The sequence below is a fragment of the Chrysochloris asiatica genome, unplaced genomic scaffold (genome assembly GCF_000296735.1).
Source record: "Chrysochloris asiatica unplaced genomic scaffold, ChrAsi1.0 scaffold00039, whole genome shotgun sequence".
NCBI lineage: Eukaryota > Metazoa > Chordata > Mammalia > Afrosoricida > Chrysochloridae > Chrysochloris > Chrysochloris asiatica.
Window position 1 is genome coordinate 10,300,149 of NW_006408557.1, and position 23,214 is coordinate 10,323,362.

General features: G+C 39.2%; 1 protein-coding gene across 1 annotated transcript in view; it reads left to right on the forward strand.

Annotated features, from left to right (window-relative positions):
- LOC102837054 (chromosome unknown open reading frame, human C20orf26) overlaps positions 1-23,214 on the forward strand; it is a 529,862-nt gene that overhangs the window by 420,976 nt on the left and 85,672 nt on the right. The window contains exon 24 of the mRNA XM_006860747.1: positions 6,777-6,982. Coding sequence (XP_006860809.1) covers positions 6,777-6,982 — 206 coding nt within the window. The remainder of the gene's footprint in view (positions 1-6,776; positions 6,983-23,214) is intronic.

Genomic DNA, 23,214 nt, shown 5'->3' on the forward strand with positions numbered 1-23,214 from the left:
CTCATATGCATGCAAAAGCTGAACAGTAAATAAGGAAGACTGTAGAAGAATTGATGCTTTTGAGTTATGGTGTTGGAGGAGAATATTGAAAGTGCCATTGGCTGCCAAAAGAACCAACAGATCTGTGTTGGAAGAAATGCAACCAGAGTGGTTCTTGGAGGCCAGGATGGCCAAACTTCCTCTCTCATACTTTGGACATATTGTCAGGAGGGACCAGTCGCTGGTGAAGGATATCATGTTTGGTAGGGTGGAAGGTGAGAGAAAAAGACCCCCCAGGAGGATGTATTGGCCAAGTGGCAGCATCAATGTGCTCAAACGTGGCAACAGTAGTAAAGCTTGCCCAGGATCTGGCAGTGTGTGTTCTGCTGTGCTTAAGGTCGCTATGAGTCAGTACCAACTCCATGGCTAACAACAATAACAATGAGTGCAGGAAAAAGCTTAATGAGACAATGGTGTAGTAAGGTGTGTTATGATAGCTAAGCTTAACTTGGAAGTATGTGTGTCAGGTGAGATTTGGCATTAAGCTAATACTCATATAACTGGAGAGGGGGCAATGTGGAAGTTCTGAATGCATCAAAATATTCCCTTTGGCATTAAAGGCAGTTTGTATATGCTGGGGTTTCTCAGATACTAATTACCTTTTTAGGGTGAGTACAGACTATTCAGGTCTGCTGATAGTGTGGTCCAGAATTAATAACTAGAGCATGTAATGGATGAAGTATGAGTCTAGGAAAATTGGAAGTTGTCAGAAATGTAATGGAATGCATAAAAGATTGATATCTTAGGCATTAGTGAGCTGAAATGAACTGACATTAGCCATTTTGAATCTGACATTCATATGGTTTACTATGCCAGGAATGACAAACTGAAGAGGAATAGTGTCATATTCATCATCACAGAGAACATTTAAATATCTATCTTGAAGTATAATGCTGCCTGTGATAGAATAATATCCATACATCTACAAGGAAAACCAATCAGTACCACTATTCTTCAAATTCATGCACATACTAAAGGCAGGGATGATGTAATTGAAGAATTCAATCAACTTCTTCATCTGATATGGATCAAACTTGCAATAAAGATGAATTTATAATTACTGGTGATTGGAATACAAAAGTTGGAAACAAAGAGGAAGGACCAATTGTTGGAACATATGGCCTTGGTAATAGAAATGATGCTGGAGATGGCATTATTTGCAAGGCCAATGACTTCTTCATTGTAAATACCTTTTTACAATCACATGAAATACAATTATACACATGAATCCACCAAATGGAATACACAGAAATCAAATTGACTGCATCTGTGGAGAGACAGTGGAAAAGATCCATATCATCAACCAAAACCATACCATGGTAGACCATCAATTACTCATATGCAATTTCAGGCTGAAGCTGAAGAAAATTAAATTTTTGACCCATGAGAGCCAAAATATAACCTTGAATATATCCTGCATGAATTTAGAGATCATCTCAAGAACATATTTGATGCATTTGACGCTAATGACCAGAAACCAGAAAAGTTGTGGGATGACATCAAGAATATCATACACTAGGAAAGCAAAAGGTCATTAAGAAGACAAGGAAGAAAGAAATGACCAAAATGGATGTTAAAAAATACTCTGAAGCTTGCTATCCTACAAAGAGGTGCTAAAAGCAAATGAAAGAAATGAAGAGATAAAAGAGCTGAAGAGAAAATTTCAAAGGTGAGCTCGAGAAGAAAAAATCAAATATTACAATGAAATGTGCAAGCACCTGTAATTAGAAAACTGAAAGGAAAGAACATGCTTAGCATTTCTCAAGCTGAAACAACTGAGGAAAAAAAATCAAGACTTGAAATAGTCAAAGATTCTATGGGAAAAATATTGAATGACGCAAAAAGCATCGAAAGAAAATGGCAGGAATACACAGTAGTTACTGTACCTAACAGAGATGGTCAATGTTCAACCATTTCAAGAGGTAGCATATGATCAAAAGCCAATGGCACTAAAGGAAGAAGTCCAAGGTGCACTGAAGTCATTAGCAAAGAACAAGACTCCAGAAATTGATGGAATACAAATTGAAATCTTTCAACAAACAGATGAGGCACTGGAGGTACTCACTCATCTATGCCAAGAAATTAGGAAGCCAGCTACCTGGCCAACTGATTGGAAGAGATCCATATTTGTGCCCATTCCAAAGAGAAGTGATCCAACAGCATGCAGAAATAATCAGACAATAACTTTAATATCACATGCAAGTAAAATTTGACAATTAAAAATTGACTACAGCAGTCAGCATTGACAGGGCACTGTCAGAGGTTCAAGTCAGATTCAGACAAGGACATGGAATGAGGGATATTATTGCTGCTGTCAGATGGGTCTTGGATGAAGACAGAGAATACCACAAAGATGTTTACCTATGCTTTATTGACTAGGCAAAGGCTTGCAAGCTATGGACAACTGCAGAGAATGAGTATTCCAGAACACTTAATGGTGTTCATGCGGAACCAGTACATAGACCAAGAAGCAGTTGTTTGAACAAATAAGGGGACACTGAATGGTTTAAAATCAAGAGAGGTGTGTGCCCGGGTTATATTCTTTCTCCATATATATTCAGTCTGTATGCTGAGGAAATAATCCAAGAAGCTGGGTTATATAAAGAATGTAGCATCAAGATTAAAGGAAAACTCATTAACAACTTGTGATATGTAGATGATATAACCTTGCTTGCTGAACATGAAGAGGACTTAAAATACTTACTGATAAATATCAAAGACCACATGTTGCAACTTATGTAAAGAAAACAAAAATCCTTACCATTGGACCAATAAATAACAACATGACAAATGGAGAAAAGACTGACGTTGTCAAAGACTGTTTTGCTGGGATCCACTACCACACACGTGGAAGCAGCTGTCAAGAGATCAAATGATGTATTGCATTAAGCAAAGCTGCTGCACAAGACCTCTTTAAAGTGTTTAAGAGCAAAGATATCAGTTTGAGGACTAAAGTGCACCTCACCTCAGTAGCCTCACATGTATGTGAAAGCTGGACAATGAAAAACAGAGTTAGTAGAAAAATTGATGCATTTAAGTTATGGCTTTGGAGAAGAATATTAAAGGTACCATGGACTCCCAGAAGAACAAACAAATCTTTGTTGGAAAAAGCACAACCAGAATGCTCCTCAAAAACCAAGATGGCAAAATTTCATCTCTCATACTTTGGACATATTATCAGAAGGGACCAGTCCCTAGAGAAGGACATCATACTTTGTAGAGTAGTGGAGGGACAGTGAAAAGGAAGGAAACATCTAATGAGATGGTTTAGCACAGTGACAGCAACAATGGGCTCAGGTGTAGCAGTAATTGTGAGGATGGCACAAGACCGGGCAGTGTTTTGTTCTGTTGTACAGAGGGTCGCTATTGGTCAGACCTGACTGGACGGAACCTAACAACAATGACATGCTAACAGCACTTACAGAGGACGCTCAATGATTGTTATGGAAACAAAAAAATTCAAGGCACACACACATTGTTATGGAAACTTAAAAAAATTCAAGGCCAAGATCTATAACAAAAAAAAACCACCTAGAAATAATTGAAAATAGTGCAAAGGAACTGCACTCATTGCACAGATTGACATCTGGGGGCAAATGATACTCTTAGGCAGCAAACCACAGGACGTTAGGGGAACTTGTCCAGACACCCACCCACTAGCTTGACAGCTGGGCCTTTGAGATCACATGCCCCGCCTCAGGTGGTTTCATTACTCAGTGTGAGAAGTCAAAACCTTAGACAACAAGATTGAAAAAAGAACAGTGAGGGAATCGTGGACTAGAGAAATACAAGGGAGCTTCAAAAAGATATGGAGAAAATGAAATAAAAAAATAATGGAATTTCTCTAAGAACTTATTGGAACCCCTCATAGTTGTGGCAAGAAGCAAACGGTGATTGAACTACCAGATAAGGAGACCAGACACCTGCAGTGCCTCAAACCTGGCTGTCCTCTTCCCTCTTCTCCCAACAAGCCCACCCTTCCACTTGGGATAACTCCTCAGGGTCTACCTCCTTTTTTCTTCCTCTTTCTCTCCCATACCCCCTCCCTCCCTCCTTCCTTCCTTTCTTTGCCTTTCTCTGGTTTCTGTTTCGTTTCTTTCTCCATTTGTTCATCAAGAATTTGCTATTTGCCACAGTTGTTGTTGTTGTTGTTGTCAGGTGCCATCGAGTCGGAACCGACTCATAGCGACCCCATGCACAGCAGAACGAAACAATGCTCGATCCTGGGCCAACCTCACCACCGCTGCCACCCCTGAGTCCATCAATGATGCCACCTGGCCGATCCATCTCGTTGGAGGTCTTCCTCTTTTTCTCTGACCCTCCACCCTACCCAGCATGACATCCTTCTCCAGTGATTGTTTCCTCCGGACTACATGTCCAAAGTAGGAGAGACGAAGCTTAGCCATCCTGGCCTCCAAGGAGCACTCTGGCTGCACTTCTTCCAAAACAGATCTATTGGTTCTTTTGGCAGTCCATGGCACCCTCAGTATTCTCCTCCAACACCACAACTCAAAGGCATCAATTCTTCTACGATCCTCCTTATTCACTGTCCAGCTTTCGCATCCATATGAGGCTATTGAAAACACAATGGCCTGGATCAGGCGCACCCTAGTCCTCAAGCTGACATCTCTGCTCTTCAATACTTTAAAAAGTTCCTGTGCAGCAGATTTGCCCAGTGCAATACGTCGTCTGATCGCTTGACTGCTACTTGCCACAGTACAGCAGCATATTTAACAATTTTTTTTTTCATTTTGAAAGTGACATTCATTGCTAAAAATGATAAACTACAGATAGGTGAACAAAAAGGCAAATAATGAATATGACCATGAACATTTGGTTAAAATGTTGATACAAAAAATGAATAATATGGTCAATTTTTTATAAGCTACTGTTTTCTTATTAAATGTACTATGAACATATTTCTTAGTTTTGGAATATATTTTACCAATAATTATTATTGGATGCATTCCATTCTGTTATATTGATATACTATTATTTTGTTAGATAATACCTGTGTTCATTATTTTTTCAAGCACTTTGCTTTGAGGAAGATTTCCTCTCTGTATCCTTGACTTTCTGAAATATGGATCTTTGAAGTACTGTCTCTAACTAGTCTCCTAACCTGGATTTGCCCTCTCCCTACCCCCAAATTTAAACGAGAGGATTTTCTCATTTAAATTCAGGAAAAATGTATCATTACCCTCCTCTCAGATGAGGTCTTTGAGACTTAGGATAGCTACGAAACTTGCCCAAAGTCATAGCACTATCAGACAATAGGCACAGAATTTGATTAGTTCTGCTGTTACCCAGAATCATTTATAATTCTGGGAATGTCATGTAACAATCCAAGTCTCAGGTTCCTCAGCCCTTGAATGTACATAGTAATGATAATGACCTCACAAAATGGTGACCATCCAATGATCATATCTCTTTGTATGAAATAATACAAATGCAGTGGCTCGGTAGGAATACTAATCACAAGCCGCACCAGCTGCTCTGCAGGAGAAAGATGAGACTTTCTGGTCCCATAAAGATTTACAGCCTCAGAAACTCTATTCAGGGACTTCAGTCATGTGATCCCCAAACACCCACCAGTAACCTCAATTTATTTTAAAACCCAGCTAATTCATGTGTCATTGCCTCAAAAAAACTCCCCAGGTGATTTCCAGGACTTCATAAAAATTTGGAATCTGTGCAGTCCAACTTGCCCTTGGGTTTCTAAATGCCACAGTCAAGTTCAGAGTAAACGCTTAAATAGATATGCATTCAACAGAAGTTCACTGAGCATTACTGTGTGCTCAGTTCAGAGTCCACGGGCTTAAAGTAAAGATTCAAACACTACCACCCGTCCTTCTGCACTGAGGGTTCCCAGTGTGGTTGCCTGAGCCAGTGAGGACCATCTCTGTCTTGGTGGTGGTCAGCAGGGGCTGGAACTGAAAAAATGATGGTGATGAGGATTATGGCAGCATCTTTTCTGTCATATGAGTTCATGTGGCAATGTGGCGGTTTTAGCAAGTGTTCCTAAGAGCATAAAGCCAGGAATCTACATCCTTGACAATTTGTAACCTAAAAAGTTGCCTACTGAAAATTATGTTCCAGTAAGATGCCTGCCTAGGAACAGCCATCACCAAATAGCAAAGTCCAACAACCGTTTTATACTTGTTTCTCTTATTTTAGCAATCTTTAAAGTAATTGAAATTATTTCTGATTATTTTTGACTAGGAAATTTTTTTTCTCAAAAAGATGCTTACATGAAGTAGATTGCAATCATTGAACTGAAACAAAGTATGATTTGCTGAATGTAAAACTGTTGATCTGCTCTGTAAACCTTTACTCAATTCACAATAAAAAGTTTAAAAAAAAAAAGATGATGTGGACAGACTAAGAAAATGAACAATCTTTAGATACCTCATAAAGGAGACTAAACCCAGGATGTGTATTAGTTGTGTGAGGCATTGAGTAATAGTAAATGTGTCTGTAACCTAGCAACTAATTTAAAAGCATGGTTTAAAATCTCCTAAGGAACATTTGATCATTAAGTCCAAGTATGTGGTTTCTGACACACAGTTATCTTCTGTTGAGTTTAGTCAATATTCATTACTCTCATTTGCAGTAAGTGGTAAGATATAACCTGTTAGATTTGAAAAATAAATTGGTATTGATATAGTTTCAAAGTTAAAAAATGTTTCTAATGTTGTTTTTCTGATTTCCATCCTCTCCCACCCACCCCCAACTAGGGCTTAGAAATTGTTACAGGTAATGCAAAAAATGGGAATTACTTCAGAATTCATATTAACAAGTATAAGATGGTAGAAACCATTACCTGCCTTTCCAAAGAACCTTTCCCTGCTTCCAACTACATCCGCTTGTTTGGCCAGCATGAGCAAGTTCTCAACAACCTGTGTGATCGGTATGAAGGCAAACTGATCACAGATCTTTATAGGTAAGTTGTATGCTATGTTTTACAAAGGGGAAATGTAAATACATAAAATGTCTTATAAATGCGAAACGTGTTTTGCTATGTCTGGATAGCAAAACAGGAATCCATGAGGAGAAATTAATGTGGTAGAGATTTCATTCTAATATAAAAAAAGAACATATAGCCCAGAGTGAAGAATCAAATCATGTGGGAAGTTAATGAACTCTGGATACATCCACATACAGCTTCCATGACCAAACACAGGCCTGGGTGAGATGAACATTCACGTTCCTTTTGAGATTCATGTTCCTAAGAGCAATGGTCAATTTAAGAGGTAGATTGTGGAGTAGGATATGGGAAGAATCTGATCTTGCTGAGAACACAACAACAAAACAGGCTGTTTGAGATCCCAGCAGGGGTGAGAGGATCTGCATTTGTCTTAGATATTGTTGAGGAAGCTTGATTGAATCGGATGATCTCAATCTAAAAAGGTCAGAGGAATTTCCCTCTATTCACAAAATAAGATGATGGCAGAGACAGGGCCAGATACAAATGCCCCCTTTTTCTCCTGTGAAGCTGCTGATGAGTCTGAACTGCTGGCCTAGAGGCTAGCAGCCCAGTACTTAGCCCACAGCACCAGTAGCCCTCCATTGGTTATAGATGATATATGTAAATTACAGAATTTCAATTGATACGCATATTGGTGGCTGCCGAGAACAGAATCTCTCCTCCTCCACTTTAAGAAAAAATTTAAATTATAGAGTATATCATACAAACAACAATGGATATAAGATGTGTGTAAACTTGGAAAGATAATAATGGAAATCTGTCAGAATGAAAACCCACCTTAAAAATAAATTCGTTCTCCTTAGAAGCCCCTCTCCAGTCACATCCTCCTGTATCTCCTTGGAGGTAATCACTGTCCTGAAGTCTGGGTTAACCATCCCTTTTCTTTATAATGAAGTACAGTTCAACAAACTTTTTCTATAATGGGCCATATAGTGAATATTTTCAGCTTTGTGGGCCATATGGCCTTTGTCAGAGCTACTCAACTCTGCCGTTGTAGTATTAAAACATCATAGACAATATGTAAACAAATAGATTTGACTGTTTCCATAAAGCTTTATTTACCAAGTCAGTAGGCTGTAATTTGCTAATCTCTGTTTTAAAGTTTAACCACCTATGTTGTTGTTAACTTGCTGAGTCAGTTCCGACTCAGAGCCACTCTGTGTAGGATTTAAAAGGCTATAAATCTTTATGAAGCAAATGCCCTATCTGTCTTCAGAGTGGAGCAGCTTGTGGCTTTGAACTGTTGACCTTGTGTATTGCCATCCAGTGCTTATCCTACAGTGCCACCAGCCCTCCCTTTATCACCTATGGTGTTGGTGCTGATTGTGTGCCATAAAGTCAATTTTGAATCATATCAACCCTGTATAGGTTTCTGAGATTGTAAATGTTTACGGGAGCAGAAAGCCTCATGGAATAAGTGGTAGATTCCAACTGCTGACTTTGCTTGACACCTGTTGTCATTGTTGTTAAATGCCGTTGAGTCAGTTCCAACTCTAACGACCCTGTATAGGGTTTCCAAGGAGCAGCTAGTGAGCTTGAACTGCCAACCTTGTAGTTCAAACGGACTTTACAGTCCATCACATTAACCCACAAAGCCACACCAGGTTACCGCCTATACTCATATATAATTTCCTAAATAATTAATTTTCCTACTTATGAATAGATACTGTGACTTCTAGAAGTGTCCAGCATTTTTGTTTAGCATTATGTTTGTGAAAACCTCCATGTAGATGTTGCTACATGTATGTAGTAAGACTATACCACAATTCAGTCAACATTTTCCTATTGATTGATGCTTAGATGTGTCTGTTAGGAGTCATTACAAATAATGTTTTAAACATTGGAAACATAACACATTTGCAAGAATTTCTCTAGGGCATACCTGGCCTATGAACTTATGGGTCACAGGGCATGCCCATTTTTTTACTTTACTATGTGGTGCCAAAGTATTTGCCAGTGTTGTTGTTGTTGTTGTCGGGTGCCTTTGAGTCAGAACCGACTCATAGTGACCCCATGCACAGCAGAACGAAACAATGTCCGATCCTGGGCCAACCTCACTACCGCTGCCACACTTGACGCCATCAATTATGGCACCTGGCCAATCCATCTCGTTAGGGGTCTTCCTCTTTTTCTCTGACCCTCCACCTTACCCAGCATGACATCCTTCTCCAGTGACTGTTCCCTCTGAACAATATGTCCAAAGTATGAGAGACGAAGCCTAGCCATCTTGGCCTCCAAGGAGCACTCTGGCTGCACTTCTTCCAAAATAGATCTATTGGTTCTTTTGGCAGTCCATGGCACTTTCAGTATTCTCCTCCAACACCACAACTCAAAGGCATCAATTCTTCTATGATCTTCCTTATTCACTGTATTTTACCAATGTAGGGAAATACTATTTAGACTTGCTAGTGTGGTACTGTAGGATGTGCACTGGACTGTCAACCACAGATCGGTTGTTCAAACCCACTAGCTGCTCTTCAGAAACCCTATAGAGTGGCCTCTATGAGTCAGAATTGACTCAACAGTACTTAACAACAACAACGTCTGTGAAGGACAGCTCCTTTTGTTTCATAGCCTTGTCAAACCTTGGTACTGTGAGACTTTAAATTTTTGACTGGTTCTATGGGTATAAAGGAGCTCTGGTAGGTAGCATAGTGGTTATGAATTGTGCTGCTAACCTCAGGGTATGCAGTTCGAAACTACCAGCTGTCCCGCAGGAGAAAGGTGAGGCTTTCTGCTCCCGCAAAGATTTACAGCCTCAGAAATGCTGTGCAGGGTCGCTATGAGTAGGAACCAACGCCACGGCACATAACAACAACAACATGGGTTTAAAGGAGTTCTGGTGTGGCACTGTGAGTTAATACGCCAGACCATAAAGCCGTTTGAATTGTAAGGTGGCATTTCAATCTCACCAGTTGCTCCTCAGAAACCTTAAACAGGGTTGCTATGGGTTGGAACCGACTCTACTGCACTTAACAACAACAACAATAATGGGTGTATAAAGTATCTTTCTGATGCTTTAATTTGCCCTTTCCTGATTAATAATTCAGCTGAGTGTCTTTTCACTCATTTATGAGCCATTTGTGTTATGTTTCTGTGAAATGCCTTCTTATGATGTTTGTCCCTTTTGTCTTTTGGATTGTCTTATTAATTCACATTAGTTATTTATAGACTCATATACTAAACTTGTCTTGGTTATATATTTTTTTTAAAATATCTTCTTCCACTTTGTGGCTTGTCTTTTCACTTTATTTGTGGTGTCATGTAGCAGGTGTTCTTAATTTAAATGTAATCCGCCCACCTGCTTCATGGGTGGCTTGGGCATTTTTATAATTTGCTCTTTGAAGAAGTTTTATAATCAACTTTTTAAACTCTATGAAAGCCCCATTGAATTTTATAGGAAGTTCACTAAATCTTTGATCAGTTTGGTAAAAATTCACCATTGATACTGAGCCCAGTATCATAATATATATCTCAATTTTTTTACATTTTCCTTAATATTTTCCAATAAATATTTATGATTTGTACAACTTTTGTTTTATGTGATCCAAGGTACTTTATATTTTTATTGCTCTTGTAAATTTCATTTAACCGTTGATTCCTAACTTTTTTGTATGACTTTGTATCTAGCAAGTTTGATAAACTCATGCATTCATTCTATAATTTATCTGTAGATTCCCTTAGATTTCCAATTGTTGTCGTTAGGTGCCATTGAGTCAGTTCTGACTCACAGCAACCCTGTGCACAACAGAATGAAACACTGCCCGGTCCTGTGCCATCCTCACAATTGTTATGTTAGAGCCCATTGGTCAATCCATCTTGTTGGGAGTTTGCTTTTTTGCTGACCCTCACTTTTCTAAGCATAATGTTCTTCTTCAGAGACTGATCCCTCTTGAGAATATGTCCAAGGAATGAGAGGCAAAGTCTCACCATCTTTACTTCTCAGGAGCATTCTGACTGTACTATATTTCCATATAGAAATAATTTCCATATAGATGTCATATTGTATCAATATAGAAAATTATGTCATCTGCAATTGATGACCATTTTGTGTTTTCTTTACATATTTTATAACTTTTGTTTCTTTTTCCTTTTTTACTATACTGGTTAAGATTGCCAATGAAAGATAGGAGTAGTGAGGGATGATTTTTGGATTTGTTCATCCTTTAAAGGGAATGTGTTCAATACTAAGTATGTGATCTTTGCCATAGAATTTTTTTTCATTTTGAATCCAGAAAGTGTACTTAGTTTCTGAATCCTTTTATGTATTAGGATATCTTCTTAATGCTGTCCATTTGAAACTACATTTAGATAAAGTATCAAATTCTTTAGAGATGGGCTTTTCATCCTCAAATCTTTGTAGACATGACTCTAGTATTTATCTTAAATAAAAATACAGGTTATTTAGAAAAAGAATTCGCTTGCTCTTTAGCTAGTATATAGAATTTTATTGTTTCTATCAACCTGACTGAAAATATTTGAGTCAGAATGGAATCATTAAAGAAAATTTAAATTGATGGTGAATGATATGCTAAGAATCCTTTTTGTAAAAAGAAAATAAAAATTAGACCAAATTCAAAAGGTCTAGTTGCTTTATTTTTATTCTAAGAAGATGATGCTGAAACAGGCATGGTGAGCAAGGGACCATTGGCCGGGGCACAACTGCTAACTGATGACAATAACAATTTTAGGAGATAATTTGATATATTAATAATGAATATTTGGGATGGCAAAATGGGGTAACACTGGATATTGGGACATGCTGGATGGCATCTGTAATAAAAATGTAAGGGGGAGAGGACCATCAAAAGGGTTACAGATCATTTTAAAGTGAGGAACTGAGGAGGCTCTTATCAGACCTGGTTAGTTACTCCCATGCATGTGTATGAGTGTGTGTGTGCGTGTGTGTGTATGTTTGAGTTATATGTTTGCCTGTGTGTTTGCATGTGTGCATGTGTGTATTCCTGTGTTCATGCAGCTGCAGCCACATTCTTTCAAGTGCCACATAGTACTGCCAGGTCCCTGTGCCGGTGCTTGGCCCAGTGTTAACTTGTGCTGTTATTGAGGGGATATTGTTATGGGACAAGCTGGCAAAGCTTTTTCCAAGCAGAGCAAATGGTTTAGCTGATTTTGGCTGCAATGTGATTAGCCATTGTTTTCTTGACCTTGGCAGCACCAGTAACCTCGTGTGTTCAAATGGAGGTGCTTTTCCTTAGCCTGCCATCCATTGCATCTGGGGGCCTTTTCCTAGAAGCTGTTAACCAACCACTCAGTTGTTTTGCAAGTCAAGCATGATTTCAAGATAAAGTTACTCCCTGGGTTCAAAGAGGCCCTCTGTATCCTTTCTCTCCACTTCCCTAATTTATCCACACTCCATCAAGGGCCCAATGCTGGGCAGGCACTGGCTGTGCCAGTGGGAACGGTGACAGCCACGGGGTGTCAGATGTTGCTATGGCTGCCTATAGAGGGGTTCTTGTGGAACCATATGGGGAGCGAGCATGATGGGTAAGCAGTCAGTCACTGGGATATGCAGGGGAGCAGCTGTCACCGGATGGCAGTGCAGCTATGGATCTGGGGCCGAGGCTGGCGTGGAGTCCGTCTGTGTTTTATTCTTTGTTTTCACCTTGGAGTGCCAGTACAAACCATTGGCACTGAAGAAGCAGAGAACTAATTCACCACTGGAGACTGTGTATGTGTGTGTGTGTGTGTGAGAGAGAGAGACTTGCCACTTTAGAAAAAGAATAGACAATTGTTATCATGTGCTGCTTTCAGATATAAGCAGCATTTAAAGTCACGTAAAATTTTTACTAAAATTTTCATCTTCCCATCTTCCCTTTATTTTTTTTAACTTTTTTATTATGACTTAAGTGAAGATGAGCAGAGCAGATAATCAGTTTTACATTCAGCAAATCATATCATTTGTTTCATCTCAGTGATTGAGATCCACTCACTATGTAAATATCACTTAACTCACTTCCTCCTGTTTCTTGTTCCTCTTACACCTTCTTACCTAACCCTTCAGTATTTTGTTCTTGGGCAAATGCTGCCCTTTTAATCTTAAAAGGATGAGTATTCTGTGGTGTGCATACCTCACTAGTGCTAGTTTCTCCCTTTAAATCTGTCTATAGCTTGGCTGAAAGTTGAACCATGTGGGTAAGTTCTGTTCTAGACCAGAAAGATGACCAAGAGTCTTAGTCTCCTGGTTCCACCAGTCTCTATCTGATCCCTAACCCTTTCTTTTATGATCTTGAGGTTTATTTTCTTCCACTCTCTTCAGGACCTTGTAATGTGATCCCTTTCAGAGCCGTTGGTAGTGGTAGCTAGGCACCATCTAGTTCTTCTAGTTTTAGGGTTGAGGAGACTGATGTTCACGTGTTCTGTTAGTCCACCCAACTAATTGTTTCCAAGCATCTTCAATTTCCATTATTCTTCTTTCCCCTGGACAGGGAGAGACCAATAGTTGCACCTTACAAAGTCACTTATCGACTTTTAATATCCCAGTTGCTACTCACCAAAGTCGGCTGTAGAATATTTTGTTTGTGGACTGTGTTATACAAATGAACTATAGTGTTCCCAAGACTGTGATCCTGAGCCCCAGGCCAAATAAATCGTTCCCTCAAGGGATTTGGTAATGTATGAGACGTTTTCATACCATTTCCCTCTTTATGCTCCACCATATTCATGGATGAAGTCCTGGTGTGGCACTGTAGGGTGAGCACTGGCCGCAAGGTTGATTTGAACAGTACGTTCCATGCCTCAAACTCACCAGCAGCTCCTTGAAAACCCTATATAGGGTTGCTATGAGCTGGAACCAACTTAGCGGCAATTAACAACATATTCATGGATATGTTTGTAGCAAATATCCTCTTACAAATCTATATATTTGTGGGTATACTCCCACACTCCCTCCCACACCCATTCAGCCTATGTGTCTATCCATGTATCTACCTGTAGATCACTGTTTTTGCTGGATTGTGTATATAACAGTATTTACCTCTGTTCCCTTTAACTCTTAACATCTTCCCTGTCTTTACATGCCTCTATCATTCTTCTACTAGTCTCTCTCTTATTATATATTACCTTATACTTCACCCAAGTTAAGTCCTGGTGTGGCGCTGTGGGTTAAGGTGCCAGACTGCAAAGCCGTTTGAACTGCAAGGTCGGTGGTTCAAGCTCACCAGCTGCTCCTCGGAAACCCTATACAGGGTCACTATGGGTTGGAACCGACTCGATGGCACTTCACAACAGCAACAACCCTCTAGGAGCTCTGGTAGTGTAGTGGTTACAAATCGGGCTGCTAACCTCAAGGTCTGCAGTTCGAAACTATCAGTGGTTCCACGGGAGAAAGATAAGGCATTCTGCTCCCGTAAAGATGTACAACCTCAGAAACCCTGTGCAGGATCACTGTGAGTTGGAACTGACTTTATGGTACTTAACAACAATACCCTCTAGTCAGTGAATTATTTCTACTTCTCTCCCACCCAGAGACCATCAAAGAATGTTTCTTTTAGTGTAAAACGCTTTTCTTGACTTTTCATAACAGTTGTCTCATACAATATTTGCCCTTTTGTCATTGACTAATTTCACTAAGCATAATGTCCTTCAGATTTATCAGTGTTATGAGGTACTTCAGTTACTGTTATTCTTTAATGTCACATAGTATCCCACTGTGTGTATTTACCAAAGTTAGTTTATCCATTACAGTACAGTGAATTACTTCATATGGCTCTTCTACCTGTAGTCTTTGTAACTCCAACCAAACAAAGTTTTCACACTACTGGGTCTGTATAAGAGAAGATGGGAGAATTTACTGATAGGATTGTATGATTCAGTTGTGAGTATTTGAACAGAGTTAATTATGATTATAAAAGTTTGAAACTCTAATATGTATAATATGAGCCATCACAAAAGCAGGAATGGTGGATCTCACCACTATCAAAGAAGAATAGCTAGGAGGGATACATGTTCTTTGGACCCCCAAATCCCTGTGCTTTGAGCCTCCTTAACCCTTAACAGAAAGCTGTGACACCGAAGGAGTAGCAGAGGAGTAGCAGCAGAACCAAGATCCAGAGCAATGGGCTTTCCAGCTGCTTTTCAGAGTGCTGGACCTCCAAACACTTAACTGGGGCAGCTAGGTTTGCTGACCCAGAGAGCTAGAGACTAGAGACTGAGGCTTAGGGTGGAATGGTGTGCCCTGTGGGCATTATCAAGAACACTGAAAGATCTTTATAACATTGCTGGAGTTGGGCAGAAGCCAGACCAAGGAACCAAGGACAAAGAGAGGTCTGCTTATGGCCACAGCAGAGGACAGGCTGTCCTGACTGGGAGGACTGTGTCCTGAACACTTTTGACCCTGAATTATAACCCATTCATTTCCGTAACTGTGAGTATGGTGGATGAGTTCTCTGTGGCCATTGCAGTGAATTATCGAACCAGATGAGAAGCAGAGAGTACTGTGGGAGGGATGGTGTAATGCTCATTTTTTGTATCCCTTCTTCCATTGATGGGCATTTAGGTTGATTCTGTCTTTTTGCTACTGTGATCAGTGCTGTGATGAAAATAGATGTGCATGTATCTATTCATGTGGCTGGATAATATATTTCTATTTCTTATTTTCCCTTCAAGAGTGTTCCACTGGTGTCATATGTGCAAAGACACACATGCTCACACACACACATGTGCAAACACACTTTCAAAAATACCCACACAGGCCTCTCACCACTTTGGCAGTTTCCCTTTGTCTATTAAGTCTAGAATGAGCAGCACCTTCTGCCCTGCTGCTGTTACTGTTGTCCTCAGGGAATTGTGTGAAAGAAGCTTCAGTGAGGGTACCAGAAAGTCATAACTGAGAGCTTGGATGTAAAGGACAGGAATGCTCAGAGATGGGAACTGTAAGGGATGTTAACAAGCCTCATCCCATGGTTTCTCTGCTTTCTTAACTCTGCCTCAGTGTTTTGTTACCCATACTTAACAACAACCTTGAAAAGAAAGGGTCTTACCTACTGAATCTTCCCCTTTATCCTTAATGAAAAGTCTGTAGCATCCTTAATCATCACAACTTGAATAGGTCTTGCCCCAGCTCCTTTGTATGAACCCATCAGATACTCATAAACCTTGGTTAAATCACCTCTTTTCACATCTTAACATGCTCAGCTTTCAAAGGCAGTCCTCATACCACCCTCTCCTCCCCTGGAAGCAGCCATCCTCTTCCACACTTTCTCAAACACTTGAATGACCTAATTTTTAGTGAGTAAGTGCTGCTGTGCACAATATTCTAAATGGGATTTGAGCAAGCCCTCTAAAAGTCTGCCATTGCCTTTTTGAACTGTAAAGCTTCAAAAGTTATTCCCTTAGGAAACCATCCCGGTGCTTTTAGTAGCTGCAAAGCAGGGTCCTGAGTCCACACATTGTCTTCTAATTCATTTATTATGTCCAATTAGTGTCATTTAATTGTAACTTCAGTGTTTACTGTCCCTCTAAAATCATTGGTTTTATGCTGTGGTCCAGTAGTAAATTGCACATTAAATTCCTTGTTACTTTCCAGAGTTATCAGATCGTAAATTGGGACTGCCCACCCCAACGTCTCCATTTCTTTGGGCATATCTAAAATATGTTGAATAATAGTTCTTCCAGTTACTCTTACCCCTCACAAGCTTCTCTTAGCTATTTACCCAGCCATTGACCCGCCTTAAAAGTGTTCTTACTGGTGTGTTTTCCTTTCAGTTAATGCCAGTTCTCATTGGTAGCCTGAGAAAGGCTTTTCTGAAATTATTTGCACATGTTCTTTCAGCCAAAGACTATGATGTAAAATGAAAAAAAAAAAAAAACCCTCATCCATTCATCTAACTGCTGTAAATGAAATTCTAAAAGAATTAACACAGATCTCTGCATAAAGTATGGAGTTTTGTCTTTACAAAATCTCATATTATCCATGTGTTCCAATGAAACTGACCCAAACTCATTGCTGTCAAGTTAATTCACATTCATAGCGACACTACAGGAAAGAGTAGAATTGCCCCATAGGATTTTAGTCCTGGACTGCTAACCACAAGGTCAGTGGTTCAAACCCACCAGCCACTCCTCAGTCCCTATGGTTCGAACCTGACTCTATAGCACTTCACAACAACAACATTCTTTATGGAAGTAGATTGGCAGGTCTTTCTCTAGCATGTTCCAGTAACTTGTCTCATTGATCATGAGACTGTCATTTGGCATATTGTATTAGTATTTATGAAGGAGCTCTGGTAGTGTAGTGGTTACAAATCGGGCTGCTAACCTCAAGGTCTGCAGTTCGAAACTATCAGTGGTTCCACGGGAGAAAGATGAGGCGTTCTGCTCCTGTAAAGATTTACAGCCTCGGAAACCCTGTGTAGGGTCACTATGAGTTGGAACCGACTCCACGGTACTTAACAACAACACATTAGTATTTATGAAAACAACCTAGCTTCAGTTCATCTGTAGTTTAGCAGTATTACAAAGGTGGTGGTGGTAGTTGTGTGCTGTGGAGTCAGTTCGATTCATAGCAACCCTGTATTGGGTTTCTGAATCTGTAAATCTTTACTGGAGCAGAAAACCTCACCTTTCTCCTGTGAAACAGCTGGTAGTTTCGAACTGCTGACCTTGAGGTTAGCAGCCTGACACACAACCACTATGCTACCAGAGCTCTTTGAAAGAGTGTGGTGTGCTGTGGAGTTGATTCTGACTCATAGCAACCCTGTATAGGGTTTCTGAGGCTGTGAAATTGTACAAGCCATTGAGTATCAGTTTCCTCATCTATAGAATGGACATGTAATACATGTACACATAACAGGATTAAAGCAGATGATGCTGCCTAAGTATGTTAAAATGTAAAGTATTATCCAAATGAGTTCTGTCAGTGCTTTTGTTCACATGTTCATGAACACGGCAAGTCTGTTCACATGTTCATGAACACGGCAAGTCTGTTCATATGTTCATGAACACTGCAAGTCCTTATTAGTCTTCATGGAGAAGCAAAGACACTTCCTTCTATCTCCAAAATAATGCAAATTTAGAGAAATACTGTGCTTTCTTTAAAAGTTCAAGTGAGCAAATATTATTTTTAAATTATCTTGGTGATACAATCAACTATAGCTGATCTTTAACATTTCTGTTTTAGGGGAAGACTCATGCCATTTAATATGCTTCTAAGAGTCATCTTCTGAGGAAAATAAAAATCACTTAGGAGAATGTCATTATCAAGAATTAAATAAATGAGTCAGATGCTTTAGTCAAAGTGAAAGTGCACACAGTTCTTGGGGTACCTTATGACAAAGAGAGGGATCAAATATTTATTTGCAAGCTATGCTTAAAGATGACTCATTACTGGACACCAAAATAACTGAGTACATTTTGAGTATCATTTAAAATGTGAAATTATGAACTGTTTGAGATATATGGTGGATATAGATTCTCATGTCACAGAATTTTGTTGCTGTTGCTGAATTTGGTTTTTTGGTTGTTGTTTTTCTTTTTTGCCTTTAAGAAATAAAAATTTGTTCTCTAACAGTTTAAGAGAATAGAAGTCCAAATTTAGAGTGCCATCTCAATAGGAAGGCTGGTTCTGAGAGAGGTCCTTGTCTCCTCCCAGCATCTGGAGGACCAACATTCTTTGGAGATGCCTGTGTGTCTTGGCATCATCTCTGGATCTAGGAGCTTCATAGTGCAGGGTCTCCGGGTCCAAAGGACACACTCTAATCCCACCTCTTCTTTATTGGTGGTAGTAGGCCCCTCTCAAGGCATCTAGTTTTTATTTAAAAATTGCTTTGGAATATTGTTTCAAGCATTGCCAAGAGTTGTAAACATTTTAAACTTGCATTGTCCAATATGGTAGCCAACTGACACATAAAATTTAAATTTTAACTAATGAACATCAAATAAAATTTAAAATCCAATTGCTTGGTCGTACTAACCATGTTTTACCATACTGGACAGTACAAAATAGAGCATTTCCGTCATTGCAGAAAGTTCTATAAGATAGTGCTGCTGAACTTGTATATAGTAATGGAAATAATTTTGACATTTGTCTTTGGTTCCTGTGAAGTAATCCTGGGAGAATTGACGTGTCTGTATCTAAAATCTTCAGACCACGACTGAGGATTTATGCTTAAAAGTGGTGACTGGCCAGACCAGATAAGGCTCACCTGGTAGGCTAATGTCAGCTAGCCTCAGGAGGCCTGATTAGCCTGCATGCATATGCAGTGAGTGTTTAATCATGACTGACAGATCAAAGTTCTGAACATAGGGTCTTGGAGAACTTCCTGGTTAGCAAAGAGATGGTGGATTGCCCTCTGCAGGACATAAAGCCTCACATTGGGAATCCTCCCACACTACCTGTGCATTTTTTCTCTAGAATGATCTTAATTTGTATCCTTTTTCAATAATCTATAATCTTAAATATAGTATTTTCTATGAATTTAGTGAGTCATTCCAGTGAATTATTGGATCCATAAAATTAGGGAAGGACTCCTAGTGTAGCACTGTAGGATCAGCACTGGACTTCAAACCACAAGGTAGACAGTTCAAAACCTCCAGCTGCTCCTCGGAAAGCCTATGCAGGGTCACTATGAGTTAGAACTGACTTGATGGCAGCAACAAGAGTAGGGGAAGTAAGTGAAAATGAACAAACTCAGAAAGAACCCCCAAGCTTGCATCTAATATGAGGCCAGCAGGTGAGAAGTGTTTTAACTTGTGAGATCTGCCCTAGCTCCAGGTGGCTAGGGTCAGAGACATAAAGTTTGTGTGTGGACAGCTGATATCAGAGATGCGTTAGAAATGGAAAAGTAAGGATTGGAGGAAGAATTATTAACAACCTGCGATATACAACCTCGTTTGCTGAAAGTGAAGAGGACTTAAAATACTTACTGAAAAATGATAAAGATCAAAGACCACCACTTTTGATATGGATTGCATCTCAGTGTAAAGAAAACAAAATTCCTCTCCACTGCTCAATAAAGGACATTCTTATCAATGGGAAAAAGACTGACATTGTCAAAGATTTCATTTTGCTTGGATCAACCATCAACATTCATGGAAACATCAGTTAAGAAATCAAACGGCATATTGCATTAGGCAAATCTGCTGCACAAGACCTTTCTAAAATGTACATTTCTTTATAGTCATTATTATAAATACTCATAGATTGTATAAACATATAACATTTAAAATTTTAAACTAAGAAAATTAGGGATAGACTTTGAATCATATCCTAATTTTAACTTAAAAATGTATTTTATATTATTGTTGTTGACAATATAAACAGCAGAATATATATCAGCTCAACAATTTCTACTCTTCATAACTCAGAAGTGATTAAGTTTGGGGTCAATTCTACACTGTATAGCTCCATTAACATAATAAAAGAGACATTACCACCACCCCATTTCCAAACAGGGTTATATTTACAGGTTCAGGGGTTAGGACATCAGCACATATTGGAGGACACAATTCAATTCATAATTTCATCTCACCGAGTATGTCCTGTATCTGTTTATACTCATTTGCAACCCAGCTAACCAAATCTCAAGCCCCTTGCCATTTCTTCATCTGAGTTATACAGACAAATCTTTACTAGTCATAATGGGATGGGTCCCACTGATTTGAGGTTCAAAAGATCTCACTTGTATGAGCGTGCTTCAAAAAGTTTGTGGGAAAATTCCATTATCTTTTCATTCCATTTTCTATAAACTTTGTATAGCTCCCTCATATGTTTAGAATGGACTTCTGTCCTGTCTGAGCACCTTTGTAATTCCATTTTTCCTTTCATTCACTTTGTGATATCACTTTCTCACTCGATCACATCACTTATTTTCAGAACTTTGCTGCAGGAGTCAAAAGGTATTTGATATATTTTCTTCCTTTAGCTCATCCAAGAGCAAGTAGGTAGGAAGTTTAAGACAATAGCAGATGAGTTCGTGGTTATCCACAAAGCTATTGAACTGCTTTAAAATAAATACTTCTTTATCAAACACCAAGAAACAACTTAGTTGTCCTATTGTTATTGGGTTGATTGAAATAAATAGATTTCAGAAATAATGTCTTCAGTGTACTGAGCCATAAGAAGGAACTGCCCAACTGCCCTGATTTTTTTTATTGCAAACTAACAACGGAAATGAGATGCTTTGAACCCACTGGGCAGGAGAGAGTTATCATGCAACTTTCCCATTCCTTCCTCCTAGACTGGAAGTGTCTTTGAGGGGATTATTTTATATGTATTTACTTTTCAATATCTGCCCTTGTCTAAAACAATTGTAGAAGATTCAGAAACACTTCTGTAAACACCAAGTAGACTATAAAGCCAATCCAACCACCCAGAAGATATTTTAAGTGATTGAGCTATGTGCAATGAGAAGGGTCGAAGTGTAACTGCTACCTGTTCCTAGAATTAAAACCTACAACAAACTCTTGGATAGTACATTTTACCTCTCTTTGAATCTAGGTGACAAGTAGGCCCTTAATTGCAGTGCAGCACATAGATAAAAAAATCAAAATGGCCAGGTTTACCATGGGTCATGATGATAATGGAACCAAAACCAGAGTCTCCTGATTCTCTTGAGCCTCACTCAAGGAGAGTGTTTCAATTACACAGTGATCATTATTTAGACAAATCAGTGTTATATTGACTCATTACTCACCTGTTATTTTTTTATAAATCAACAATAAACACAATTTATGAATGGTACGTAAGTTTGGCTTCTCTGACAAAATGCTTCAAAGAATGCACAAGATAATACTTGTGTGGAGATTTAAAAAATAATATATGAGAATTTCTGTTTGTGTTTTTTATCTTAAAAAAAAAGGAATGAGCCTTTACTTTTTCAGACCTGCAGAACTTGCAGAGCCGGTCCCAGCCAGTTTTAGACAACTCTCATAACCAGCCTCAGCTGCCTTATGAGCCTGAAAGACCCTGATCTCAGCTACCTTTAGGGCCTGTAGGAACTACTTCTAGATTGGATGAGCTAACCGTAGTCAACAACAAGGCCTAGAGAAACTCCATCTAAGGCTGCTAACGACACCCTCTCATCCCTTCCCCTTCCACCTTGTGACTTTCTTGGCTGGCAGAATCCCCCCAGAATTTGTATCTTTTCTAGGTCCAGCCAATGCCCTACTTTTTTGCCTTTCATTATTCTGGTTTGTGTTTCCACATTCTCCTCCTTCTCTTTCCTTTCCCTTGTTTTTATTGCATCTCCACGTTTATCTTTTCTTTTGTTTCTATTTTTTCCCCTCCTTTTTCTTTTTTCTTTACTATTCTTGGATCTTTGTCTCTTTTATTCTTCCTTCTCCCTAATTTCGTTTAGTGTTTTTTCTTTTTAACCTTTTTCTCTTATATTTTTCTAAACATGGTTTTATTTGCTTTTCCCTTTTTAGTTATATTTTTCTTGATGCTGCATGATTTTGCTTCTCCTTCATTATTTTCCTTTTTTCACTGTTGTTTGCTTGTTGATGTTTCCTGGTTTGCATATTTCCTCTTCTTGTACCTACCACTCAACAGGAAACAGTAACCATGACCATACAGCCCAGTCACAACCATACCCTCTGTAACCCCACTCACTGGACAAGAGCCAGCACTATATGACCTTACAATTGTTAGACATCAGCCCAAACCAGCAAAATCCACCCTAAACTGAACTGCACAGACAGCAAATGGAAAACTGTGCACATGCTTTCGTTCTCTAATCACATCTACCAGGAGACAGGTGGTGAGTGCTTAAGACCATGTCAACTCGTAATCATCAATTTAATAAAAATACAACAAAGCCACAATGCCTTAGAGACAACAGATGATTTCTGTTCACACAAAGAAACAAGACAGATTGACACACACAAGTGACAGAGATGCAAATCCAGAAACCATTTCTGAGGAAGAAGAGGTATTGAAACTACCTCATGAAAAATTCAAAAGAATGATATTTAGGTACCTTCAATGGACTGAGAGAAAGGTCAAGAAAGCATCAGATGCAGTGACTCAAAAGAGGCAACAAATCTTTACAACAAGAAACATTCCCACCCCCTCCACACACAGAGTAGATAGAGATGGGCAACTTGGACATTGGATACCCAAATGGAGAGGGAGGGACTACAAAGGCAAGAAGTGACTGGCTTACAAGCTTTCAAGAGGGAACCTAGAGCTAGGGGGCATGGAGGAAGGCAGAATCACCAGTGAGTACTAT